Source organism: Ceratotherium simum, chromosome 3 (assembly GCF_057802395.1).
Source record: "Ceratotherium simum simum isolate JZ-2026a chromosome 3, ASM5780239v1, whole genome shotgun sequence".
Taxonomy (NCBI): domain Eukaryota; kingdom Metazoa; phylum Chordata; class Mammalia; order Perissodactyla; family Rhinocerotidae; genus Ceratotherium; species Ceratotherium simum.
The window spans coordinates 66691413-66718564 of record NC_141902.1 but is presented as its reverse complement, the minus strand read 5'-3'; the positions used below and the strand labels follow the sequence as shown (position 1 = coordinate 66718564).

At 50.3% G+C, this 27152-nt stretch overlaps 2 protein-coding genes across 4 annotated transcripts in view; one reads left to right on the top strand and one right to left on the bottom strand.

Annotated features, from left to right (window-relative positions):
• STRA6 (signaling receptor and transporter of retinol STRA6) overlaps nt 1-1212 on the top strand; it is a 31793-nt gene extending 30581 nt beyond the window's left edge. For all 3 annotated transcript variants that reach the window (XM_087428690.1, XM_087428691.1, XM_087428689.1), the window contains exon 19: nt 356-1212. In XM_087428690.1, coding sequence (XP_087284816.1) covers nt 356-525 — 170 coding nt within the window. In that variant the 3' untranslated portion in view covers nt 526-1212. The remainder of the gene's footprint in view (nt 1-355) is intronic.
• Nucleotides 1213-3725: 2513 nt separating this feature from the next.
• Nucleotides 3726-5806, bottom strand: ISLR (immunoglobulin superfamily containing leucine rich repeat). The gene has a single exon (XM_014780911.2). It carries the CDS (start codon nt 5762-5764, stop codon nt 4475-4477), a length of 1290 nt encoding a protein of 429 aa, XP_014636397.1. The 5' UTR covers nt 5765-5806; the 3' UTR covers nt 3726-4474.
• Nucleotides 5807-27152: the final 21346 nt, after the last annotated feature.

Here is a 27152-nt window from a genome sequence, read left to right as displayed (position 1 = left end):
TTCAGGGAGTATGTCCTCCCCCTTCCCTACTGCCTGGAAAGTCTGTAGTAGGAAGGGGGACATTCAGCTGGCTCTAGGCCTTTGTCCCAGCCCTGCCTCCAGTCCCCTCCACCAAACTCGTCCTCTCCCTCTTCTGTCTGTCACTCGCAGGATGACATCCTGAGCCTTTACAGAAACCCCTCTGCAGCCCCACGCTTCTCCCAACTTCCCACTCTATGAGCCGGCACCTGGAACTCCAGTCTCACCAGCCTCCCCAACACTACAGAAGGGATTTTCAGACTCTGCTCAGGTCTGGGTGCTGGGAGGCTTGGCTAGGTGTTGGTTGAGTGACTCACAGAAGGTCTCTCCTTCTCAGGGATGCAGTTGCTGCAGACCAAGGACCCCATGGCCAAGGGAGCGAGGCCCAGGGCCCATCGAGGCAGGGCCCGCTGGGGCCTGGCGTACACGCTGCTTCACAATCCGGCCCTGCAGGCCTTCCGGAAGACAGCCCTATCAGGTGCCCGGGCCAACGGTGCCCAGCCCTGAGGAGGGAGGCCAAGCCACCGTGTCCTCGTCTGTGCCGGGTGCTTCCCCTCCCCCCAGCCCACTCCCTCCCCGGCTCTCCCAGCATCACCCCAGCCATGGCAGCCTCTCTGCTTGGCACCAGCTCTGCCAGCAGGTCCCCAGTGACCAGCCCCAGAGGCTGAGGGTTGCCATGGTTGGCTGGAGGTCTGTCCACACTACAAGCGTTGGGAAGACTCTGGTCTGCCCCTTGGCCTCGAGGAGCCAGCGAAGGCTCTGGAGAAAGCAATCAGTGGCTTAGCCCTTGGTCCAGGAGCCCATGGAAGTCAGGCAGCCACATCCTGGCTCCTCCTCATGCTGGCTCTGCTGCCAGCATCCAGGGCCTCCCTGAAGCCTTCTCCTGACCAGGCCTGGTGATTCAGGCGGGGACAGCCTCATATTCCAGCTCGCCCCCCTCAGCCTTGGACTTTACCACCATGGGACCAGACACAGTACTTCCTCTCCAGCTTTCCCCCTCCTCTCTGGGGGCCTCGTGGCCTGTAAGGCAGCCCAGGAGGAAGCCATGGGCTCCTACCAGGCAGCAAAGTCAGCTCAAACCAGCCCCACACTGAGCTGCCCACACTTGAGAGCCTGATATTTTTGTAGTTGGTATGCCTTTAGATATTATGAAAGAGGTTAGTGTGTTCCTGGTAATAAACTTGTCCCTGAGAAGCAGTCCTCCTCAGGGGGAGGGGCACGTGGGGAAAACTGCCCACACTGTCCATTAAGTCAACACTGCATTTATGCGGCTTGTGGGAGTTGGCACATTCTGATCACATGCTGGGCTGGGTACTGGGCCCAGGGCAGAGGAGAACCCATAGCCACATCCCTTTGGGTGGTGGAGAGACTGGGGACCCTATGATGGCACCCCTGAGCTGTGTGGGCATTGGTTTTGGAAGTGGGACTTGTTCTGGGTCCTCAAGAATGGGCAGGACTTGAGGAGGAGGAGCGATTTCAGGCAGATGGGGAAGCAATATGAATAAAGGTGTGGAGGTGGGAGGGGCACAGCGAGGGAGCTCTCCTAATGGGAGGAGACCAAGTATGCAGAGGAGAAGGGCAGCTGAGGGGGGTGGGGTCCCTTCCTCTGCTGGGGGCTGGTGGAGGGGGGAGGTATGAGTGAGGATGTGGGGTCCACTGTGGGGCTGGGGCTATGGAGGAGGGCTACAGAGATCTGGATCAGCGGGGCCTCAAGAAATGTCTGCACAGTCAGTGGAGACCAATCCCCTCCTCCCCACATCTCCACACCCCCACTACAGCCTCAAACACACATGAAGCCAGGGGCAGGGCCAGGGAGTTCCAACCACTTTCGAGGCTGCCTGTGAGAAGGGCAAAGAGGGCGGTCCCTGATCGTTCTGCCACCCATTGAAAAGTGTCTTCCTGGCCCTGTGGTAGTGACTGACAGCGTCGCAGGGACAAGAAGGCAGATTGAGTCTCTGCCCTTAACAAGGAAACAGAGTCATAAGAGTGTGATCAGGCTGGGACACTGGACCCCCAGGGCTATGTGAGCCAGAGGAGGGGCCTAGTCCACATTGGAGGATGGGGGGCATCCAGGAAGGCTTTCTGGTGGAGGTGATACCTGAGCCGAGTCTCAAAGGCTGACTTAGCCAAGAGAGGAACAGGAGAAGGGTGTCCGGATAGAGGGAACAGGATAAATAAAGGTGCAGAGGATGACACATCATGGAGCGTTAAGGGAACAATTAAATATCAAATCCAAGAGCGGCAGGTAGGGTGGGCGGTGTCGGAGAGCCAGTCAGAGGGCCATGAATGGCTTGCTGGGGAACTCGGGTGTCACCCCGAGATCAGTGGGGGCCGTGGATGACTTTAAAGCAGGGGAGTAGCTAGTTCATTCAGAGCTCAGTTGTTCCCCAGCTGTCCTGACTCAGGTCTTAGGCCCACATCCTACTCCAAGAAGCCAAGCCTGCTCAGCTGTGAATGGAACCAGAGACTCAGGAGTCCAAGTCGGGTTAGGATTATCAAGCCTTAGATAATCAGAGTTGATTGGACTCTTAAGCATTACTATGCCCTACCCTGTCCTTTGTTTTCTGAGGAAATTGAAGCCCAGAGATGGGCAGTGACTTACCCGAGGTGGTACAGCACAGGGGACTCTGCTCCATCCTGCTGCTTTCCATCAGATGTGCCGTCATCCTTGACATGCGCTGCTGGTGACATCAGCTCAGTGGGAACTGCAAATTGATGAGGGGAGTGGGGAGGTGCTGTATGTGGACCAGGAGGAGGGGAAGGGGGCTGGCCAGCTGCCAAGACTCACAGCTGCTACCCCAGGCTCCTTGGTCTCCCTGCCTCCACTTTGCTGAGCTCAGCAGTCCTGGGGGTTCTGGGCAGAGGCTGCAGAGCCTCTCCCACGGGGTCTTGTCCCTCTGTGCAGCTCCCTTCAATCTGGAAAGGGGCGGGGATGGAGGCAGTAGGGAGACACCTCTCTGACCCGGCACAGGTATGGGGTTCCACAGTCTCCAGGTTCTGACCCTGTCCCCACCTTCCCCATGCTAAGAGACCTGCAGGTTCTGCCAGGCCCTCACCCCGCAAGGCAGTTACTGATCCATCTGCTCTGTGGGGAAGGACTCCTACGGAAAAGACTTTCCTCCAGGAATACCATTTCCTCTTCCTGGAAAGATAGGAGCAAGTCCCATTCATTTCCTCTGGCTCCTCCCTCAGATATGTCTCTTGTTCTCAGTCTCTCTGGGTCTTGCTCTTTCCCTCTCTCTCCCCTATCCTCTGTCCCATATCTCCCCCTTCTCTCCCCTCCATCTTGCCTTGCCTGTCCCCCATTTCCTCAATATACCCTAACGTCTCTCCCAGGAGCCAGACCGGGAAGAAGGGCCACAACCCAAGCACTTCCATTTCCCCTGCCCTCCAAAATGCCTCCTCAGGCCACTGCTGCATAGAGCACTGCATGGGTCCACGGGGGACCCAGGAAAGCATCCGTAATGGTTGTCAGGCTCGCACCCCCGTTTGTCCTGTGGGCTAGTTTTGGGAAGGGAACATCTGCAGCTCAGCTCAGCTCAAGGCCCAGCCGCCGCCACACAGTCTGTGTGTGCCTTATAGGCCCCATCACGTGTGGACAGGCAGGCTGGCTGTCCTGACTCTGCAGCTCCCCATCCTATCCCCCGTCCCCACCCCGGGGGCTCCTAGATCCAGACAAAACTCCAGGCAGACACAGGGGAGCATCAGAAATGCTGTTTATTTCTCTGCCGCCCCCAGGCTGGCTGGCCTCTTCAGAGGGGCCGGCTACAGGCGCATACTTGGAGAGAAAGGCAGGGCAGGTGTCCAGGATGGAGGGGCACACAAGGAGGGAGGGAGGGAGGATTAGAGGAGACGAAGGCCCCTCCTGGAACCTCCAGTCCTGTCTGAGATGAGGGCAGACTCCTGAACCCCCAAGTCGTCAGAGAACACCAAGGGACAGCAGGAGCTCAAGCAGGTCACCGAGTGCCTCAGAGCCATGCCAGCCACTGCCCCTACATCCTATTCCTCTCTCCTGTGCCCTGTCTGCTTCAAGCTACCTCCCTGCCAAGCTGCAACCCTCCGCTCCCAGCCTTCGCCAGCCTGTCAGTCAGGCCCAGGGCCTGGAGTCCATCAGGGAGGCATCACCCAGGGGGTCAGGGCATTGCCCCGTTAGCCTGCTGCCCTGACAGGGAGCATGGGCAATGTGGTTAGCAGCAATTAGCACCGCAGGCGGTGAGTTATGGGATCAAATTCTGTACAAGTCACCAGCTTTGAGCAAAGCTAGAAGTTGGGGTGGCAAATGTTCCAGAAGAAATGCAAAGGGGAGGTAGGAAGATATGAAGCTCCCATGCAGGCCTCAGGAATTGCCACCCCCCAGCCCCCACCCCTGCAGCACTTATAAGGGACATCTGCAGAGTCAGGGGGAGGAATCTGGGAGGCCCTGGGGCTGCTCCAGCCCAGCCCGGTGGGGGTGGGGCTAGAAGGAAGGGAGGAGGAGGAGGAGGAGGAGGCTCTGGCCCAGCAGGAGCAGGCCTGGGGGCTGCTGCCCACGGACCCCTTCTCCTGCTGCTGCAGCCTCGGGGCTCCTAGCACGGCTGAGGTAGATGATGACCACGTTGTCCTCGGGACCCGACGGCTGCACCTCGTTGTCAACCGTGTAGCAGCCTTTACCCTCGGCCGCTTTGCCGTGGAACCTGCGCCCTAGCGCATCCTCGCCACCCTCACCTGGCGTGGCCAGCGCCACGTTCACTGAGCTCTCTGCACTGCCCAGCTCGTTGGTGGCCAGGCAGCTGTAGGTGCCCTCCTCCAGCTTGCCAAAGTCGGGGATAAGCAGGCTGCCATTGGCAAAGGCCTGGAAGCGCGGCCGGCTGCTGGCTGCCGGGGCACTAGGCAGGGCACGCCCGTCAGCACCCACGTTGGGGCTGGCGATCTCCACAGTGCCGCCGGGCGTCTGGATGTGCCAGTGAAGCTGGGGGGCTGGCTGCCCATCCACATCACAGTGGAGCGCCAGCACGAAGCCGGGCCGCAGCTCCGCACCGTCCTGGCTGGGCTGATAGGTGAGCTGCACTGAGGGCGCCGAGCAAGGCAGCGGCAGCAGGCGGTTCAGCGGGGTGCCCTTGAGCACATGGGGCGAAGTGCAGGTGATGTTGTCCTGCTCTGGGATGGATACGGCCGTGGTCAGGGCCCACGTCTTGAACCACACGATGCCACAGGTACAATCGAAGGGGTTGTCATTGATCTGTAGGTGGGACAGCGCAGTGAGTGGAGTGAAGGTGCCCTCGGCCAGCGTGTGCAAGCGGTTGTGGTTCAGCTGCAGCGAGCGCAGAGCACGGAGGCTGCGGAAGGCATCTCGGGGGATGAAGGTCAGCTCGTTGCTGTCCATCTTGAGCAACTGGAGGGCGCTGAGGTTGTGCAGATCGCTCCAGGCAAAGTCAGAGATGAGGTTGTGGCTGAGGTCCAGGCTCTTGAGATGGCCCAGAGAGGCCAGCGCACCGGCGGCCACCGTGCGGATCTCGTTGTGTGCCAGCCACAGCGACTGCAGCAAGGGCACCTCCCTGAATGCACCCGCGGGCAAGCCTGGCAGCCGGTTGGCTGACAGGCTCAACGTGGTCACGTTGGCAGGGAAGCCAGGTGGCACGGCCTCCAGGTCACGGTAGGCACAGTCGGCAATCTGGAAGCCATACTTCTCCCCGCAGTCACAGGGCTCAGGACAGGTCTGCACCAGGCCCAGGAGGACCGCCCAGCACAGCAGACGCAGCTCCTGCATCCTACCTCCTGCAAAGAAGGATATGCCACCAAGGTGACCCCAAGGACCTGCGGAAGGCACTCGTTCCTCTCAGGACCCCAGCCCCGAGCTCTTCCCTATCAAAAGGCCCTGCCCCACATAATCCAGCTAAGACCCAACACCACCCAGCCCACCACTTCCATTCTACAGAAGGGGAAACTGAGGCCCAAAGAAGGGCCACGACTTGCCCGAGGTCATGCAGCCAGGAGGGTTGAAGACAGGAAGGAAGAGGACCCCAGCTCCTCCTTTGAGCAGAGAGGTCTCCCTGCCTCGGCCAGCTCCTAGCTGACTTTATGACTTGAAATCTGTTTTCCAGCCGCCCCCTCCCCCTGCACTCCGCAGAACCTCCCTCCTGCCCTCCCACATCCTGGCCACGGTCCCTCCCACTGGAGCCCCCCATAGGTATGCTTTGCCCTGAACCAGACAAGGCCCCTTGTGCAGTGCACACCACCCCCATCTGCCCGCCTCCAGCTCCTACGGGCCGTGACCACAGCAGACACCAGATCCTTTCTACAGAATCACGCCCGTGGCCTGTTCTGTTCAAACTACGCCAGGCGGCTGCCTAAATAAACCCCCGCCAGGGACCTCTCAGCTGGCTTGGGAGAGGCCAGTGGCTCAACCCAAATGCTGCTGGGATTTCCGGGGCTGTGGTTGTTAGGGGGGCAGATGCCCCCAGACAGATCCAAGCAAGGGTTGTCCCAAGCACCCCGAACCAACAGCAAAGTGCCCAGGGGACCGCAGCCCCTGTGCCCAGCAGGCCTCCCCCTCCTCTGCTAGCGCTGGGAGCCCTCCTCCCCCTGGCTTACCTTCAAACTACTCTTTCTTAGCCAAGCGGAGCCTCTTCTAAGATGGAACCAGAAAGCAACAAAGGACGGAGTTAGCCTGGGACAGTCTGCAGGGCCAAAGGCGCCCAAGGGAAGATAAGGATGCTGGAGGGAGGGGCAGCCTGGTCCCTGCCCCACCTTCAGTTTGCAAGCCTGCCCGTGCCCGCCCTTCCCGGGACAGGGTGCCTAGGACCCTGTCTGCTGAGAGGAGGCTGCAGGAAGGGAGCCCAGACAGCACGTACACTCCCTCTTTCCAGCAAAACAACTACTCTGCAGCAACAAGGACCCGTGTTTCATAAGTGACACCAGAAACTTGACGGGGAAGAGATGCCAAATTTTTTTGAGTTTTTTTTCTCTCTCTCTCTCCCTCACTTTTAGCAGCTTCAACTTCCTTAAAGACACAGCACTAGCTGGACAGGACCCAAGAAAAGATGGGGCTGTAGGGTTTTTATGGAGAGAAGGGTGAGAAATGGAATCTCATGGAAGGTGGGAGACTTCTAACTTCATAGAGGAAGAAAAAGGGGGGGCTTTGTCCAAGCTGGGCCATCTGAGTGATGGTGCACGCATGTGTGCGTGTACGAGTGGGGGCTTGACGACTCTGGATGAGTTTGTATGTGTGTTTGTGTGGCTGTGGGTGTGAGACCATGTGTCTGAATCTGTGTGTGTTTGGGAACATTTGAGTGTGTGTGTTTGTGTAGGTGTGAGACTGTGTCTTTGTGTGTTAGTGTGTGTGTCTCTCTCTGTGTTCGTGTGTGTGCGTGTGTAGAAGTGAGTGTGTCTGTGTGTCTGTGTGGGTGATGGGTGTGTTTCCATGAAAAGCTGACAAGGCCAAAGTGTAGGAAACACCCACCAGACTCCAGCGCCTCAGTGAGAAGCCAAAATGTTAAGCCTGTTTTTGTAAGAAAATACGTCCTCCTTGCCTGTGTCAGGCCTGTGCTGGCTCTGAGGCTGGGCTGCCCTAAACACATGCTATTGTCCAGGGAAGTGTCAAGGCGCCAAGGCTCCAGACACGGCTCCCCGCTGCGCCGGGTGGGGGAGGGTCAGGGAGGCAGGCAGAGAGCTCAGGACAGGAACCAGTTGGGCTTCGGTTTCCCCATTCTGAGACACCCAGGCTCAAAAGATGGTTCCCTCACCCAGGAATGCCCACCTGGCAGGCAGAGATGAGGTAGAGGGGCCTCATTCCTTCTGGAATATTCTCTCTGTGGCCTCCTACAGTGCCTGAAATCCCACCATTGGTGCCGCATGTCTGTGGAGGCAGCATTGCTCTCTGGGGTCCACGGTCCCAATACTAACTGTGTAGAGGGGCCATCTGCCTCCAGGGTGAGGATATCTGACCTTTTTCCCCAAACAGGAGGGACCAGGGGAGTCGGAGTGTGGGAGAAGAAAGAGGCCCAAACCAAGAGAACTAGAAGAGAAGCTAAAAGATAAGGGAGCCCCTGAAAAGAAGGTTCTAGACTGGATAATTTTGCTCTCCACAGCATAAGCCTATTCATGTCTTTTCAGTGCCCCTCCTCCAAGCTTCCTTTTCCTTCTGTCTGTATACCTGGCTGAATTGTGCTCATGACTCAACTTACCCTCTTGGCAGGGCCAAGGACAAATAGGTATTATTTTTGGCTGTAAGTGTCTCTGGGGAGCCCCATCCCAGCTCCTTGCATCCTCATTCTGCAATCACCAAGCAAGGCTGCAGAAATCCTGGGAAGCACAGTGTGCTCCCTGCAAAACACCCCAGTCTGATGCTGAGGGTATTCTTGTAGTCTAACCAAAGTCCCTCCTACTGCAAGTGAAGCCCTGTCTGGCTATCATTATCGGCCTGGAGAGTTTCTGGGAAAAGGCCTGAATTTGATGGGTCAACCAGAGGCTGGAAGAACCTACATCCAGAGTTTGGTAAAGGAGAGGGGAGAATCAGCGACCTCACTGCCAGTAAGGGAGGGCTTCCTAGTGGAAAGGGGCTCACTGTGCTTCTGCACAGCCCATATACCACCTCAGCCATGCAAGGACCATGCCACCTCTGAGGTGCTCTGAGGAGCTCACAGTCTTCACCCCTCCCACCTCCTCCAAAGCACAGCAGGATCAGAGTGCAAAGATCCTCCCAGCCCTCTGCCCTCCTGCTGTGGCTGGTTCCTTCTGGCATTTCAGGCTTCCGTTAAACACCACCTCATCAGAGCAGCGCTTCTGAGACCACTGAGGCTAAAGTAGGTCCCTCCATTGCCCTCACAGACCTCCCTGTTTTTTCTTCATAGCTCTTACTATCATCTTTCTTGACAGCTCTGTTTTCCCCAGAGTTAATAACTGTCTTTTCCTTCGGGTTGGGGGAAAGGGGTTTAGTTATTTTAAAAATTTTTTAAATATTTATCACTAATTCAATTCCCACCTTTCCTCTGGTTGGTAAATCTCCTCTTGAGAGAAGTAAACACATGAAGCACACTATCAATTTTATCTTCTTGAAGAAATTGCTCCCCGAGCCTCTGACCTGCCCTGATTTGGTTTATTAGACGCCTGCTGTGCTGTAGGCAGCGGACGGCCGCCTCCATCTCTGGGTTCCTTCTCACCTCTCAGGTTGGATCCCTTGCTTCCGTAGTTTACACTCCCATTTTGGGGGAACACCTCCTCCAGTGGCTTCCAGCAAAGGTGCATGGGAGGGACATTTTTGGGGACCCTGCAAGTCTGAAAACTCTTCATTCTGTCCCAACTCTTGGTTGATAGTCTGACAGGGTATAGAATTCCGGATGCAGAGCTTTTCTCCCCAGGATTTTAAAGGAGGCCCCCATTAAAGTCGTGGCTTTAATACTGCTGACAGTGCTGGTGTGGAGGGGTCCACACTGTCTGACATCGATTCCATGAAGCCTACCTGAGATTTTTCTTCCAGGAAGCCTGTAGAACCTTCTCTTTCCTTCCATGTTCTGATAATTCATGTGCTGTTCTTGGTGAGGGGCTGCCCTTCCAGACTGGAAGTCCACATCCTTCAGCTCAGACTGGAAGTCCACATCCTTCAGCTCAGACTGGAAGTCCACGTCTTTCGGCTCAGGTTGGAAGTTCACGTCCTTCGGCTCAGGTTGGAAGTCCACGTTCTTCGGCTGAGGTTGGAGCTCAGATTGGAAGTCCACGTTCTTCAGCTCAGATTGGAAGTCCACGTCCTTCAGCTCAGAATGGAAGTCCATGTTCTTCTGCTCAGATTGGAAGTCCACGTTCTTCAGCTCAGGAAAGGCTTTTGATTTACTCCTTTATGATTTCCTGACCTCCATGAACTCTGTTCTCTCTTCCCAGGACCCCAGTGAACCAGATGAAGGGCTTTCTGGAGGGACCCCTAACTCCCTTATCTTTTCCCTCCTTTGTCACTTCTGTATCTTTCTGTCCCTCTTTCTAGGAGGTCACCTCAATGTTGTCATTCTACCCTTCTAGTAGAGCTTCTGATTTCTGCTTTATACATTTCAAATTTCAAAGATTCCTTTTTAATTTGCTGAATGTTCTCTTTAAAATATATTTCATCAGGTGCTTGTTTAATGGATACTATATTTTATGTCTCTGAGGATAATAATAGCTCTTTTTTTTTTAAAGTTTCCTTCTGTCTGCATTGCCTGTTTCCTTCAAGTTGCATTTTTTCAGCTTGCTTGCTTGTATGGGACTCTGTCTCTCTTATTAGAGGTTTTGCCAATTAATTCACTTGGCAGAAATTTATTCCTGTGTGTTTAATGTGATACCTCCCTACTAGAGAGGAACATTATTGAAGTCAGACTTCTTGTCCTCCCAGTTGCTGTTAATCCCTGGCACAGAGAAGATGCTTAATTAATATCCTTTGAATAGAATGGATGAGTTGGATTGGCATACCAGATGCCAGAAATGAAGGTGCTTTAGAGGTCACCTTCTCCACCTCCTCACTTGGCAGAGGACTCTGAGCCCAGACTGGAGAAGGGACTTGCCCAAAGTCATACGGTTTCTTACTACAGGACATTTAAAGAATATTTTGCACAATGTGGGAGACTCACACTCTGTTAGATGGGTGAGTGTGTTACCAGTCTTCCTGGGGGAGGGGAGCCATTGACCCCCCATTCCCCAACATTGAAGACCTTGATGACAGCTGAACGCTAGGCTGCCCTCAGAATCCCACTGTGGAACAGCCATGGGGGGCCGAGGGCAGGAGCAGCAAGAGTTCCACCCAGACAGAATTGAGTGCCCACATCAGTCACTGACAGCTCTTCCCATCTGCCCAGATGCCACCACTGCCTAGGGTACAGCCATGCCCCACCTCCACCAGGAAGAACAATAGGACAAGGGCCACCAGGGCCCGGTGGGCCTCAGCTAAGGACCATGAGATCCTCCAAGCACCTCACAGTGGAACATGCAGGGCTGCCCCCTGCAGAGCCCGAGGAGTGCTTGTGCACACCTCCAAGGATGGGGGCTTATTACCTCCTAGGCAGCCCCTCTACTCTCCCAGGGCTGTCATCGGCTGAAAGTTCTTCCTGAAAAGCCCATCCCACAAGAGATAATGCGAGCAGGGGAGGAGACAAGCCAGAGGTCCAGCTCCCTGTGGACTGCCTGGGCTGCGATCTTCCCTGTCCTGGCCTCCTCTGAGCTGGGCTCAGGCCTGGAGATGGGGACCCCCGGTGAGTATGTGGATTCCTTGACTGTCCCCAGATCACAGATGGAGGCCCAGAGGCCCAGGACTGGAGGGCTCCTCTCAGACCCTCAAACCCCTCCCCATCCCCGGGTCCTCAGCAGTCCCTGCAACAGCGGAAGGGAGAATTAGGGGGTGGGAAGGAGGAGGAGAGGGGCCAGGTCTGGGATCCCCTCCTGCTAGCCCAGACCCTGGCTCCTGTGGGCCTCAGGGTAGTTCGTTGCAGAGTGACCAACTGTCCCGGTTTGCCCAGGACCCAGGGGTTTTCTGGGACACAGGACTTTCAGCTCTAAAATCCGTACAGTGAAGGCAAACCAGGCCAGTTGGTGCCCTAGCAGGGGAGGTGGTGCTCACTTCTTCCCACAGAGGTTTCCTTTTCTGCTCCCCCTTCCTCAGTCCTCCCTGCCCTGCGCAGAGGCCCTTCTCCTCCCATTCCTCCCGCCTCCCCTCCCACCAGAGGCCAATCCCTCCCAGCTGTGGCTGCTCAGCCATGACTTCCCCACCCCACAGAGGCCTCACGCCCGCTGACCAGGGGCTGCTGGCACAACCACATCAGCTTTTCCTGGAAGGCAAAAAAAGATCCTGGAGAGAGAGAGAGAAAATAGAGTGAGAGGGACAGAGCCCAGCAGAGAGAGAACTGGAGAGAAACTGAGAGATGGAGAAATGGGTGAGAGAGGTGGGGAGAAAGAGAGAAAGAAAGCAGAGAAGGAGCAACAGCCAGGGTCAGACCCGAAGGTAGAGAAGGAAGCAAGACAGAAAGTGAAGAGAGGAAGATCTCGTGGACCCTGAAATAGGCTCCCAGGGTAAAGAGACAGTGGGTGTCAGGTGTGTGGCCAGCTATGCTTGTGGGGCTGTTGCCATCGTGCCAAGAGGGGCAGGTCGATCTTGATCCCAGCCCTACTTTTCCCCCGCGCAGCTTGTAGGAATAATTCGGGGGAAGCTCAGCACCTCCAGGGCTCCTGGCAGGACTTGTTTAAGCCTGTGGGTCCCCTGGGAGGGGAGAGGCCAGCCTGGGCCCTTGAGAAGACGGGGTAACAGAAGGAATGCTGTGTGGTGCATGTGAGCACATGTGTGTATGTGCTTGTGCACATTGGCAGGGGGTGGGGGGGTGGGGGGGGTGTCAAGATCTGCCCAGACCACCAGATTATGGGACTTGAGAAAGTCCTTCCCTTTTCTGGGCCTCAGTTTCTCTGTCCTATGTGCGACTTGGATGAGATGGTCTAAAGTCCTTCAGCCCCGATGTTCTGCCATTCTAGAATTTCTAATGAATGTCTACATTTACACGAAGAGTCTATGTGCACGACTGTATTCACATCCTATCATTTCTACTTGCACACACATGAGCCTGTGCTGGTTTTCCAAATGTGTTTATTGGTGTGCACACCTGTGGCTATATGGGGTGGCGTGAGAATATCATGTGTGCACCTGAGGCTGGGGGGTGGGGGCAGCAGGGCAGGCCCACCTTCTCTCCTGCGTCAGCCTCAACCCAGAGGCCCCAGCCCAGGCGGAGCCGGCCTGGCCTCAGGCTGACCCTACAGCAAGTGCCCTCCCTTCTGTGGCCTTTCTCTCTCCACACCCAGGTGTGAGGGTCTCAGGTCCTCAGACCTTGGAAACTAGGCGGTGCCTCAGTGATCTGCCCCTGGCCACTTCTCTGCCTCATCTCCACCCTGCTCAGTGTGGCCAGCCCCCACCACCTGCTCCCGCCTTGGGGCCTCTGCTCTTGTTCTCTCTCGACTGGACTCTGTCCTCACTGTATTTGTATGACTCACATCTTCTTGTCTATGGAGACCTTGTTCAAATGACAGCTCCTCAGAACGGCCTTCCCCAACCACCTCATATAAACAGCCTGTGTCACTCTCTGTCCCCTCACCCTGTTTTATTTGTCCCTCTTCCCAACACTTAGCCCTGACATATCTGTGAGTGTGTTTCTCGTCCATCTCCCCAGTGTGAATGTGAGCTCCACGTGGGTGGGCAGTTGGTTCTGTTCACTGCATTACCCCTGGGTGGCCAAAGGGCCAGCCGCTTAGTAGGTACCCAATAAACAGCTGTTGAATGAATGAATGAAAAATGATCTCTGGGCATCCAGCAAGAAGCCTTTGCCCACCAGCCCTCCTCCATCTGCCCAGGGACTCTCCGGCCCCTCCCCTTCTGTGTGTCCCTGCCCTGCCTCTCACTGGCCCTTCTCCAGCCAGCATTTCTGGTCCCTCCTCCTAGCGCCATTCTCACTGCCCTCTCCTGACCTTTCCCTCAGTCTGCAAGGACCATTTTCAGCAGCAGCATATTTCATAGGAATTATTTTTGTTCTTCCCCAGGCTCATCTCACAACTTCCAGGAATCCAGACCTTGGCCACACACCCAGGCACATAGCAGATCTCCAGTTTTCAGGCCCAGCCCCTCTCAAAGGCTAGGGGTGGGATTGGGGAGTGTTATGAATGTGAGTATTTGAGTTAAGGTTCTAGGCTGGGGCTAGAGTTACAGGGTCAGGATCCCAGGCCCTGTGTTAGCTCTGGGGCACTAGGAATGGGCCAAGGGCCATTTGTTAGGGGTCAGCTGGAAAGGCCAGGATTAGATGTGGGTGCAGGTTTACTGGGTGGGGCAGGGGAAGTTTAACACCATGGGTGAAGCAGGGTCTGGGGTCTGAAATGGGAAAGTAGCAATGGTCCTGTGCCCCATAGGGAAAGTGGAATTGAGGCAGTGAGCAGAGGATTGGAGAGTAGACAAAAGGAGAAACAAGGAGACAGGGGCAGAGATAGAGAAGAGCAGGCAGAGACGGAGACACGAAGAGAAGAGAGATGGGAAAGGCCTGGGACAGCCAGGAAGAAGGTCGAGCAACTCGCTGACAGCAGAAAGCCATTTGGCATGGCAGACACCTGCTTCTCATCAACAGGTCAGGCTGCAGTGCTGTTTCTGTTGCGACGCTGCTCCACACCAACACCAGAAGGAGGCGGCAGGCAGGGCCCTGGGTTTCTCCCAACCCTGAGGGGCTTATTGGGGGTTCAAGTAGGAGCACTGAGAAGGAGGGAGGAGAGAGGAGCTCCAGCCAAGGCTGCTGACCACGGGGAGGGTGGGGCAACAAGGCCATGCTGACCTCAGCCCAAGGTAACCTCTCAAGGGGAGACAAGAGGAGACAGGTGGCCAGTCTGCCTGAGGAGGTAGCATTGGCTGCAGAGGCCTGGGGGAGAGCAGCCCGAGCAGGACTGAATGCTGCACAGCACTGAGGGTTGTAGAAGTTTCGAGAAGAGAGGTGAGAGCTGGCGATCAGGAAGACTTGAGGGAGGAGTTGGGAACTTAAACAATTTTCAAAAGTTTTATCAAAGTAAAACATGCAAATCGTAAAACAGAAGATCAAATTGACAGAAGGCCTATAACCAAACGCTGCAGTTCTCTGCCTCCTCTCTTCCCTTCCACCATCCATTCCTCAGAGGCAACAACTCGGGATGGTTTCTGTATTTAGTTCTGCTGTGGTTGCACACATCGAGCCTGCCCATAACATTTGCAGGGCCTGAGGCAAGAGGACAGTTGGAGGTGTACATACTATGTGTCTAAATATTCAAAAGTTATAAATCCTACAAACTATGTAATACGTTCTATTCTCCTACCTTGACAAATGTACCTTCATAACCACTTAAAGGCCAAGTTGAAATTTAGAATTCTTGGACTCCTCTGAGTCCCTCCCCAGAACTAGACAGGCAGATGGAGCCAGACCCCAGCCCCCAGCCTGCAGCTGTCCTATTTCTCTTCCCACCCCAGGCTCCATCCCGCACCATGAGGGGCCTGGTGCATACATAGGTAGACACCCCAACCCTCACACCCAAGCTCTGTCCACATCCCCTACCTCCCTCAAACTGACAGGGCCCTGGGGAGGGGTGGTCAGGGTGGAAAGACTTACAGAGGCCATGGAAGCAGGCTCAGGCCGTTTCATGTGGGCAGAGAATAGAGGGTCCCAGGTCCCCAAAGCCTGGTCCAGAAGGAGCGATGCAGGCTCCCGGTGGAAAGGGCCCCTTGGAAAGTCATGGCCAGAGGAGGATTACCAGATAAAATATAGGACACTCAGTTAAATTAAATTTCAGATAAACAACAAATCATTTTTTGGTATAAGTATGTCTAAAATATTACATGAAACATACTTATGCTTAAAAAACAAAAAACTATTCATTGTTTATCTGAAATTCCATTAAATCTGGCAAGTCTAGGCCAGAGGAGGGTCGGAGCAGAGCCCTCTGAAGCAGGGGGCTCAGGGCAGGGGCCCCTTCACTTGAATTGAAGTGATATTGGCCTGCATATGTTTAAATTATATGCACAGACCACCATGTCTTGATGTAAAAACTTCATACAATATCTAATGACTCTCTGTTATGGGTTGAATTGTATCTCCCAAAAAGATATGTTGAAGTCTTAAACCCCAGTGCCTCAGAATGTGACCTTATTTGGAAATAGGGTCTTTAAAGAAGTAATCAAGTTAAAATGAAGGCATTAGGGTGGGCCCTAATCCAATATAATTGGTGTCCTTATGAAAAAGGGAAATTTGGACACAGAAGGAAGACAATGTAAAGACCCAAGGAGAGCGCCTTGTGAGGATGGAGGCAGATATTGGAGTGATACATCTAGAAGCCAAGAAACACCCAAGATTGCCAGCCAATCACCTGAAGCTAGGAGATATGGAACAGATTCTCCCCCCAGCCCGCAGGAGCAACCAACCCTGCTGACACCTTGATCTCAGACTTCCAGCCTCCAGAACTGTGAGACAATATATTTCTGTTGTTTGAGTCACTCAGTTTCCGGTACTTCGTGATGGCGGCCCTAGGAATCCACTACACTCGTCTACGAAAAATAAGGTTTAGCTCAGTTATGCTCCCATTATTCCCTCTCCTATTCCTCCTGAGTTTTGCTGGTTAAAATATTCCTGGTTCTTCTGTTGGTTACATTCACGCTCTAAACGATGCACCTTACTTCCTACTCCATAGAGTGGAGATGCAATCTAATGACCTCCTAGTATGTGAAATGAGAAATTCACCACTCCTGTCTCTCCTCTTCTGCTCCCCATTCTTCTACTTCTCAACCTAAGTCTGTAATAGTCTTACTAACACATTTAAAAGATAATAATATTTAAATACTCTTCTGAAGCCATAATTACCGCAGTTGCATTTTGTCCCTAGATTGACTTTAAAAGTTAAGAAGAAAATCCATAAACCAACATTCCATTCTCATGCCTGTGTGAGTATAGTTCATTGCTGAGCCAAGGAGTATCCAAGGGTTACATTTCCTTCCTTTCTGCTCCAACGTCATGATGCCCAGGCCACTCGAAGGGCGGCTAAGAACGCATCAAGGTCAAATGCATTCAGGTTTCTTAGGCTCCATCAATTGCTCAAAGACATGCCTCATTTCGTTTGCTTTACATTTGGGCGATAGCTTTTTGCACAGCTTTTGATTTTCCTGGAGTTTCTAATTGCTTTCTTTATTCTTATTGTCAGAAGACTAAGGTGCCATCACCAAATACTAAGAATGACCCCGTCCTTGTGCTGACATTGCCTGGTGTTAAAAGCCCCTACTTTCCTTAATTACTTGCATTATTGACGTATGAGCGTCTCCTGTTTATTTTTGCTTTTCCAGCAGCTGGAAGCCCTTTGAAACCCCAAAGCCTTCTCAGTTGTAGAGCTCAGAATGAGGCGGGTCTTGAGAAGGCATCTAATCAAAGAGCCCCTTTGAAGCTTCACTCTCCTCCCCTATACTTAGGTGATCAAAATGTTCCTTCTAGAATACCGTCAATGCTGGGGAACTTTCCACTCCAAGTAGGCCCATTGCTTTGGAGAAGTTTTGAGGGTCCCCTTCTTGGAACAACTCCAACCATCATTAGTCTTTTCTGGACTCCTCTCTGCCCAGTCCCCGCTCAGTGACTGCCTTCAGGGAGCTCCCAGTCAGGGGACCACATTCTGTTGGTTTATCTTTATCTTCCTCCTTCATGAAGCTCACCCAGGAGATGATCCCAATTGTCCACACTGGGGAATGAGAGTTCTCCTTCGCTGGCTGTTCTCCCTGTTGCTTCCTAATGTGGTTTGGTCTTTAAACCCATGAGGAGGAAGGCTGGCCTGGGGGTGGGAACGGGGCAGAGCATCTTGACTGGCCAGCTCCTCTTTAGGGTGTGTGAGCCATTAGGATGGGAGGTACCCTCAATGCCAGGGTGAGGGCACTTAACTCAGAGGCAGCAGCACCCATACTTGAAACATTATCTCTCCCAGGCAGTTCCTTTGTTATTTTTAGGGAAGAATCCTCCAGTTTTTTCACTGGGAGGGGATCAGAAAAATAATTAATTATACCCCTGTCGTTAATCTTTTTTTCTTTCTTACTCGAGGTAGGAATTACCAAAAATTGTATCTACCTTTCTTTCTTTCTTTCTCTCTGTCTCTCTCTCTCTCCCCCTCCCTCCCTCCTTCCCTCCCTCCCTCTCTCTCTCTCTGTCCTTCTCTCTTTCTTCCTTTCTTTCCTTTCTTTCTTTTTGGTGAGGAAGATCAGCCCTGAGCTAACATCCATGCTAATCCTCCTCTTTTTGCTGAGGAAGACCGGCTCTGAGCTAACATCTAATATCTACCTTTCTTTAAATACCTACTATGTGCCAGAGCATTTATACATACCATCTCCTTACAACCACACGAAAGGTAGGTATTTTTATTGCCCATTCTAGAGAAGGGGACATTGAGGCTCAGGTTAAGGAAATTGTTAATGTCACCTTGGTTAGGAAATAAGGGGACCAGAGTTCAAACCCACATCCATCTGATCCTCAAGGGGTCTTACAGGCTGGATAGGATGTGGCATCAGCAGGAAAAGCAGGATAAAAGACATAAAGGTGGAATTTGACCTAAATCCCTAGCCCCCAGAGAGACCATGGGAGCTGGGATGAGGGAGCCGGGGCCAGACTGCCCATTGGCTTTTCTCTTGTGGGCACCCAGGAGCCAGTGCAGGTGCTTGGATGTGAGAGCTACAGGATAAGAGCTAGGATTTATGAATTCGGCATCTGGGGCAGATAAAATAGATTAGGAAGGAGGGAGAGAAGGGGGCTGGGGCCGCAGGGAGAGTTGTCAGGAGGCTGAGTCTATTGCCCAGAGGAGAAGCAGAGGCAGGGAGGAGCAGTGGGCTGGACAGGTGTGAGGGGTGGTGAGGAAATGACCAGATGGGCCACAAATTGGACCTGGGGTGAGCAAAGGGGCTTTCCCCAGGCTGGCAGGATGAGAGCAGTGACTGGTGGTGGGCCATGTTCACAAAGGGAGGGTGAGAGGGAGGCAACTCTAACAGTCCAGGAAAACCTATTCATTCATTCCACAGTGTCTCTGGGCTCCTGTTATGAGGCAGGCAGTGAGCCAGGTTCTGGCAACAGAGCAGGGGACTACATTGGCAGCAGATTGACAGCTCGTGGAGCTCACATGGATACCACCCTCTGAGCAAGGGGTCTCCTCCCCCTCCCTCCCCCATTCCTTCTTTCCTCTAGAGAACTTTCAGTGCTGTGGGTTTGAGCTTCTGGGGGAGGGGAGAGTCTGGTTGATGCCCCTTCTGACTCTGCCTCAGCCAAAAGCTGATCCTTGACCCCAAATATGCTCCAAGTCATGCACATTCCCCAGGATCTTTTCCACAGCTGTCCCATTCTCCAGTTTCACAGAAGGAATTTTCTTTATGTTTTCTTTTCATCTCAGTTCCATTTGAGGCATTTGTGAATGTCCATCAAAATGGCTGCTGTGAAATTTTAAAATAATAATAATTTTAAAATAATCTAAGACCTTCCTGGGGGTCTTATAAATAAAATTTTATTTTTTTTTTTTAGATTTTATTTATTTTATTTTTCCCCCCAAAGCCCCAGTGGATAGTTGTATGTCGTAGCTGCACATCCTTCTAGTTGCTGTATGTGGGACTCGGCCTCAGGATGAACGGAGAAGTGGTGCCTCGATGCGCACCCGGGATCCGAACCCGGGCCACCAGCATCGCAGCGCGCGCACTTAACCACCAAGCCACAGGGCCGGCCCTAAAATTTTAAATAATATGAGACCCAAGAGGCTGCCCTGGGTCTTATATATTCTCAACAAACTGGGCCACTATACTCTAATACCACTATATATCTATTAGAATGGCTGAAAAAGGAAAAAATTATAAAACTCTGAAATTATCAAGTGCTAGATAGGATCCAGAGCAACTCATACATTAATGGGGGAAATGCAAAATGGTACAGCCAGCTTGAAAAACAATTTGGGAGTTTCTCACAAAGTGAAACACACATTTAGCATAAAACCTATCAATTCTACTCTTAGGTAGTTACACAAGAAAAATAAAAACGTATGTTCATACAAAAACTTATATGCACATGTTTATAATAGCATCATTCATAATCACCATAACCATGAATGTCCATCAGCTAGTGAATGGATTAAAAAAAAACAATATTGGCATATCCATACTATGGAACACTACTTAGCAAAAAAAGAATTGAACTATGGGTACCCACAACATGGATAAATCTCAGAAGCATTATACTGAGTAACATATAGGATGAACAACTCTTTAGAAAGACAACCCGTGACACAGCCATGCCAGACCAAAAAAATCCATAATAACATAATATATAATAAATAATTATACACATATGTGCTATTACTTTTAAAATATTACTATACAAATATGAAAAATAAGAGTTTATTTGAAATTATGTATTATTCTGTATTGTTTGCTTTCTGTTACATAAATGCTATTATTTAAACAAAACAATTAACAGTGGCAATTGATAATAATTAATAGTAGGACTAATTAAACATAATATATGTGAGAAAAATATAACATAGTATTTTTATACGCTTTCTATCCTCTGGTACAGCAATTTATTTTAACTTTTTAAACTCTATTGGATATTTAAATTTTATAGACTAATTGTTATTGTATATTCTTAAGATACATAAATATAAGCCTTCTGAAAAAGAAAATGTAAATATAATAGTATTAATAGATATTACCTATATTTAATAAAAAACGACAATGACGTGTTTCCTTCTGTCTCTTGCTGCAGTAGGATGTTTTTATTCTTTCAGCTTCTTTTTCCAAGAATACTTCTCCAAATTGCCTGCAGCCTTTGGAACATCTTTCCCTTCTTTCATGTAGCCGTAAAACTGAATAGAGACAAATGTCAAGTCACGCTGACTTGTAGCTCTGCTCTTCTCAAGCCCACGTTACACTGGTTCCTCGAGTCCATTCACTGTGATGACACCATGCTACAAATCCTCTCAACAAAAGTGTTTGAGCGTGGAATAGTTAGGATTTTACTTATTAGCAGTAGCAGAGTTTTAGACTTGTAGAATTAATTTCCACCTCTCCCAAAACGTCCATCCTCTTTATATCTAAAGGCTCATTTTGCTAGACCGGCTGTTTGCATCCGTAAATTCATCGTACAAGCTAGTCATGTCGAAAATGTCCATCATTTTAAAACATCTTAAAGCACATCACCACAAGTTAAGCCTCTTTTCTCAGGAAAAATGGTTTTAAAGCACAGAGATAATGTGAACTTGTGAAATTGAAGTTGGATTTCAGTTAAGTTCCCGTTTTAGTAAAGAAAGTCCTGAGAAAGTCCTGTTTAACTTGGCTGTCCTTTTCTGGTGATAATTTTTTGAGTTCCAAAGCAGTCTTATTTCCAAGAAATGAGTCATTTTCTTCACTGGATGAGTTTTTGTCACAACCTACACCTAAATGGAACTAGTCAAGTGCACTTAGTTTATCCTTTTCGATGGCCTCTTCAAAGATCATCAGACAGTTTTGGAGAAACAGCATATAAATTTCCATTGTCCAGTAACTCCTTTCTCCATCCTCATCCTCAATATATTTCTAAATTAAAGAAGATTCCACACTTTGAAAATATTATTCTATAGCAGACCAACGTTTTCATGTCTTTTCTACAAGACATCTTGTAGGCATATGTCTAAGGGGGCTATCTCCTTCCGCTTCTATAAATAAAAAATCTCATTAAGGTTTTCTTGCATGCTTTGAGGAAACTGAAAAGTGACCAGAAATTTCCTTATGAAAGTCTCAATATCACAGGGAAGCAAATCACACCTCTTTCTAGCAGGGTTATGTAAAAGGTGTGCAGATGTGACATTTAGCACATAAGATTTAAAAATTTTTCTTTGGTAAGAAGTTCAGAGACTGAATGGAATTTTCCAAAATTTACATTTGCACCATTTGCCAAATATGCAGATAGATGAGCAAAGTCTAGTTTGCATTTGGACAACATATCAACAATCTTTTGTTTCATATATTCTGCAATTTCATTAAGATCTTCATAGAAATCAGGAAAACAATTTGAAACTCCATCTTTCAAATCGAAATACCTACAAGCTAGGGAGAACATGTTTCTGTTGCCATGTTCAACACACTGCTTGATCCACTCTAGAATGTATGCTTGTTGGAATAGCTCACAGAATCAGCTCTGCGCTGTAAAAGGTCAACACATCTTTTCCCCCTTTTGTTTCCCAGCATGACATTTTGGTTGCAGCCTCTGAATCAGGAAATGTAACTACTTAGTTTCATAAAGCAATCAAGGAAACAATACGTACGGTAGTAAGAGTTCCTTTGTGTGATATGCCCAGGCTAATTCCATGGCTGCTATGTTCAACTGAGCATTAGTGTCTTTTCGGGAGACGAAAAATCTTGATTGATTTAGATGTACCTGTCTCATCCCGGACTTGTGTGATTCAGCCTCCACATGTGGTGAACAGACCCCTCCCTCCGCAGCCAGGCTGCTGCACACAGCCCTAGAGGCACTCCCCCGCTGCAAGGACAGCAGAAGAGCATCTCTTGAACAGAACAAGAGTGCATCACCTCCCCAAACTAGAGCTGGTTTTCAGGGTGACTTTTCTAGACTGACGCACAGCTCTTCAGCTGTGTAGACAGAAAGGCGGGAGATGCTGCTGCTGTAATCATCCTAGCTACTTCTAGGCCTTCCACGTGAGGGAGACAAGTGGGGGAGTATTCGCAACGGGAGTGATGGGAGGCTATCACGGACATAATGCGTTGGGTGGGGGCGGGGAGACTAGATGCAGCCGCTTTCATGGAAGAGGAAGCACGGTGGACGCACAGACGGGATGCACTTTTATCATCCGTTATCCTTGGGCAGGACTCTGCTCCATTCAGGCCCCCCACCGCAACCCCCCCATAGCCCCCTAAGACTCCCCCCCACCCCAGGAACAAGAAGGTGCCCTGTAAAATTAGGGTGGACCAGGCAGAGGGCAGCTGGTTGGAAAGATTCCTGAGAAACAGAGAGGGCTAGGCCACCAGACTACAGGTTAGCTACAAGCTAGGCCAGTGGGAGGAGACAAGTCAGCCCCTGCCTGCAGCTGAACACCGAAGAGAACACACCAGGTGGAGGGGAAACGTCTTTTGCTGTTGGATAATTTCATTGTTTCTAGCTTGTGGCTATTGCAAACAGCTCAGAGCAGGGATAATCAGCTAAAAGTGGATTTAAATAATTTTTTAAGTGAAGGGAAGAAAGATAAAAATCCATTGAAATTAAAATCAGACCATAAAAATGCTCAAAGATGGATAAGTGTCTGCAAAACCTCTCCATGTAGAAAACCAGGGATTGGGGATGTTCAGTGACTAGGGACCTTCATGTGTGCCCAAATTGCTTTTGATGAGTCTATTTTTTTGCCACAGTAGGATGCTGGTTCTTTTGGTGTCGTTTTTCCATGCCTCTCAGAGTTATAGACACTGGGAAGCTGGCAGGGATGCAGGATTTGACAGAGGACAGATATGGGATCCAGAAATAGCCCAGAGCTGGTCAAGAGTGATGAAAAGATAAACAAGGCCCGGCAAAGCCGCCAGGGGGTGGGGACGGGCCCGGAGCAGCAGCTTTGGGGGAAGGGTGAACAGATTTTAGTCAACTCAGCTTTGTCAAGAGCAGCTAAGACTAACAGATCAATTTCCTGCCTCAGTCACTGGGGCAGGCGGGCCAGGCGGCCGTTGAGACACATGAAGACATCCAGTTGCAAAAAGCTGGAGAAGGTAAACATGGAGAAAGCAAGGCGAGGGCTGGCAGGGAATGCAGGTAATTGGCAATGATTTTTGCATTTTCAACCAGATGTTTTAGCTTCATGTGAGACTGTCATAGTTAACCACGTGAACTCCGTTGTCACCCAGGCACTGACTCCTGCAGGAGTAAGGACTTTTGGAGATCTTCTTCTAACCAGTGTAGTTCTCTCAGAAAAGTAACTTAAAATTTCCCACTCTGTGACTGCACATATTTCCAAGGCAGAAGGATGTGTTTCCAGAATCCCCAGTAGCTACAGCTATGAACGGGGAGAACCTAGCTTCTGGGGCAAAGAAGGGCCAGGCACCAGGTCTCCCAGCTTCCTTCTCTGTCTCCTGAGTTGAGCGGCTGTTCGTTCATTCATTTATTCAGAAAACACATATTCAGTACCTACCACGCTTCCAGCGCAGTCTAAGTCCAAGGAAAGAAAGGTGAGTAAGGCCGTCCTAGTCCTCCTGCCTGTACGGAGTCTTCCCTCCAGGTTTCTGATGTTATCCAAGTTTTCATTCCCAGCAAATGATGACTATATCTGGTCAATTAAGAACAAATCCAGACTTAGGTAGGGAGAGACTTTAATTAGAAAGAAAGGCTATTGCTGTAGAGAGAACACTCCCATCTCAGAAACCTGCAAGTGTCTTAAAATCAAACAGAAAAAGGCTTCTCTTTCAGAGGGGAGAGGAGAGGCAAGCAGAGATAAGCAGGATCTCTGCAGGGGAAGCTAAACAAGCAAGGGGAAATACCAGTGAGGTCTGACCGGAAGAGTGTCCCACTGTGGTCAGCCAGTTCCCAGAAGAGGCTGATAAGGGGGCACATCCCACTTTGTTGGTACTTGCCTAGGCTTGAGGGAAAACAGAGTTCAGGGGCCTGTAGGAAAAAGAGAAGCCTGCATAAAGTGTGGTCAAGGCAGAGCAGAGCATAAGCGATGGGCAACTGTGGACGCCTGGTCAATCTCCAGGAACCGATGCTTTTGATAAGTGACAGCTGGGTGGCTGACAAGCACGAGACCACTCTGATGAGTTGCATTCCTTGGCCATTTCCAATAACCACCCACTCACACGGCCACATACAAACAGAACCACAGGGCTCCTATCCTGCCATGATTTTGATTGCTTTACTATATATTTTATATTTTTCTAGGCCACAAACAGTAGCTTCCCTCTGACGGGTAAAAGTCAACCTAATTACACCCAAAGCACACCCTATAGCCAAAGAAAAATGAGGAAACAGGTTCAGATATATCCCTTTGTTTCCTGAATAGAAAAGCCAGGGGAATGGAAATAGAGTTTGTAACTCCCAGACCACGCGAGGAAAAATATAACAAATAAAACTTGACTTACCTAACAGAAGGCAAGAAATAGGAGGGAAAAAAGAAACAAAAAAGTATGGTAGATAGGAAACTCCCAATAAGGTGCTAGGAATGGACCTGAACATGTCACTAAGCGCAATAAATTGTGCGTAAGTTGTTATCAATGAAAAGAAAAGCATTCAGACTGGGTTTTTGAAAATCCAGTTATATGTGATTTCCAAGAGTTCGGTTATCTATTGCTCCAGGACAAATCACTCCAAAACTTCGTGGTTAAAGACCAAAATGATTTATCATTTATCACAATCCTGTGGGTTGGCAATCTGGGCAATTCTTCTACTGGTCTTGCCTGGATCATTCATGTGGCTGCTGTCAGCTGACTGCTCCACTGGGGCAGGAGAATCCAGGTGTTCTCCAGATGTGTCTGGCAGTTGGTAATGGCAGTTGGCTGGGGCACCTCAGTTCTCTTGGATGTGGCCTCTCTTCCTGCAGGAGGTTAGATGGGATTTTTCACAGTATGGTGATCAGGGGTTTTCAAGAGGGCAAAAGAGGGAGCTGCAAGGCCTCTTAAGACCCAATGTCGGGTCATTTGTCACATGTCACCTTTGCCACATTCTACTGGTCAGGAAGTCACAAGTCTAGCTCATGTCAGGTGGTATTAGAGTGATGGCAGGCATATTGGGGAGCAGATAAAGAATATGTTGAGCTGAGGATACATTTAATTTGGGTTCAGTGACGTATGTTTATGTGATTTTCAGTCACTTCCTTATATATAGAGTTGCTATTGCTCGCCACCTTATTGTAAAAATGGCATTTGGGAATACTCCTATTGCCCACTGGGTCAACTCACCCAGCACTGTGACTGGAAGGGCAGGCCCAAATGTTGTATGGTAATGTGAATTTGTTCTATGGCACGTGGCAATTAAGTATGTGGGTAGTGGAGAAAACACAAGGTTTGAGATGTATGGAGCCAAAGGCTGGTTGGTGGAAAATTCTTCCCATCATCAGATGCACAAAACTGTGAAGAGAGGGTTTGGTTCTCACCAAAGCTTAGTCGAAGCCCATAGCCTCTTTGTCAGGAATATATTCAGTATTACAAAATAGACCAATACCTTCTAAATACTAAGGGAAAATGCTCTCAAATCTAGAATTCTATACCCAGCCAAACTATTGAGCAAATGTGAGGGCACACTTTTTTCCTTCTTGAGTGGGAATCACATGAAATAGAATTTATCAGAATCCCTGTGTCTGTGGGACACAAAACTGTAATAGTATTATCAACATCAAGTCCACTTGTGTGAATTCGCATGTTTTATGAATCTTGACTAGAAATAATAGAAAACAAATTTTGATCAAACTCTCTAAAGGAAAGACTGAATTTCCTTTTTATTCTCTCCGTGAAAAATATAAAATGTTACAAAATCATTACCATTAGAAGAAGCGCTGGTGGCTTTGTAATGTGTCAACTTGGCTAGGCTGAACTATGTTTCCCAGAATTCCCTTTCCTAAGTGTTTCCATTTAGGGTGGCCACAGGAGACAATTTTGAGGGAGATTTGGAGGTCAGGAGAGAAACAATAGCCATTTTCTTTTTAAAGATTTTATTTATTTATTTATTTTCCCCCCAGAGCCCCAGTAGACAGTTGTATGCCATAGCTGCACATCCCTCCAGCTGCTGTATGTGGGACACGGCCTCAGCATGACCAGAGAAGCAGTGCCTCGGTGCGCGCCTGGGATCCGAACCTGGGTCGCCAGCAGCGGAGCGCGCACACTTAACCGCTAAGCCACGGGGCCGGCCCCACAATAGCCATTTTGTAGCTCACACATGTTGTTGCTTCCCTGCTGGCTCACCTCCTTGGTGAGAAGCAGCAGCCGCTGGGCCTACAGCTGCTGCACCATGGCCTGGATCCTCCTTCAGCTTCTCCAACTCCTGAGCCAGGTGTGTGTGCTTAGCTCTGTGAGGTAGGGCACCACATTCTCCCACAGGACACCCACATCCTCAAGGTTGGAGTTCTAGTCTGTGCTTGTGGGTCCCAGCCCACGCTCTTCCATTCCAGCTGGTCCTTGCTCTCCCCCATTTTACATCCATCTTCCTTTCCACCCTGCCTGCCCTGCGGAGTTCAAGATCCAGCGGCAGATGCAAAGGCAATAGAGTTATAAAACATGCTTAACCAGCTTCCACAATGTGCACATCAAAGCGCTGTAACAAATCCCTAGATAGATGGATGGATAGATAGATAGAGAGAGAGAGAGAGAGAGAGAGAGACAGATGATAGATGGACAGATAGATAGAAATTTTTCCTTCTAGTGATCTGCTTCTGATTGAAGCTCGACCAAGACAGAAGCCATCATAGATACAACTAAAATTTCAGGAGGAAAATTATTATAGAGGTGTGTCGTAGAGTTTAATGTTAGACTAATTTCCTGCCTTTTGTGGTGTTTGTGGTATTTGTTGCTATTTTCAAAAATTGCAATTGTTGTGATTTCTTTTCTCATTCTAAATAAGTATTTTCTGTCATACACAATTCTGTATAATTGTGTATGTTTTAGGCCCCACAAAACCAGGATCCTCTCCTGCCTTTCT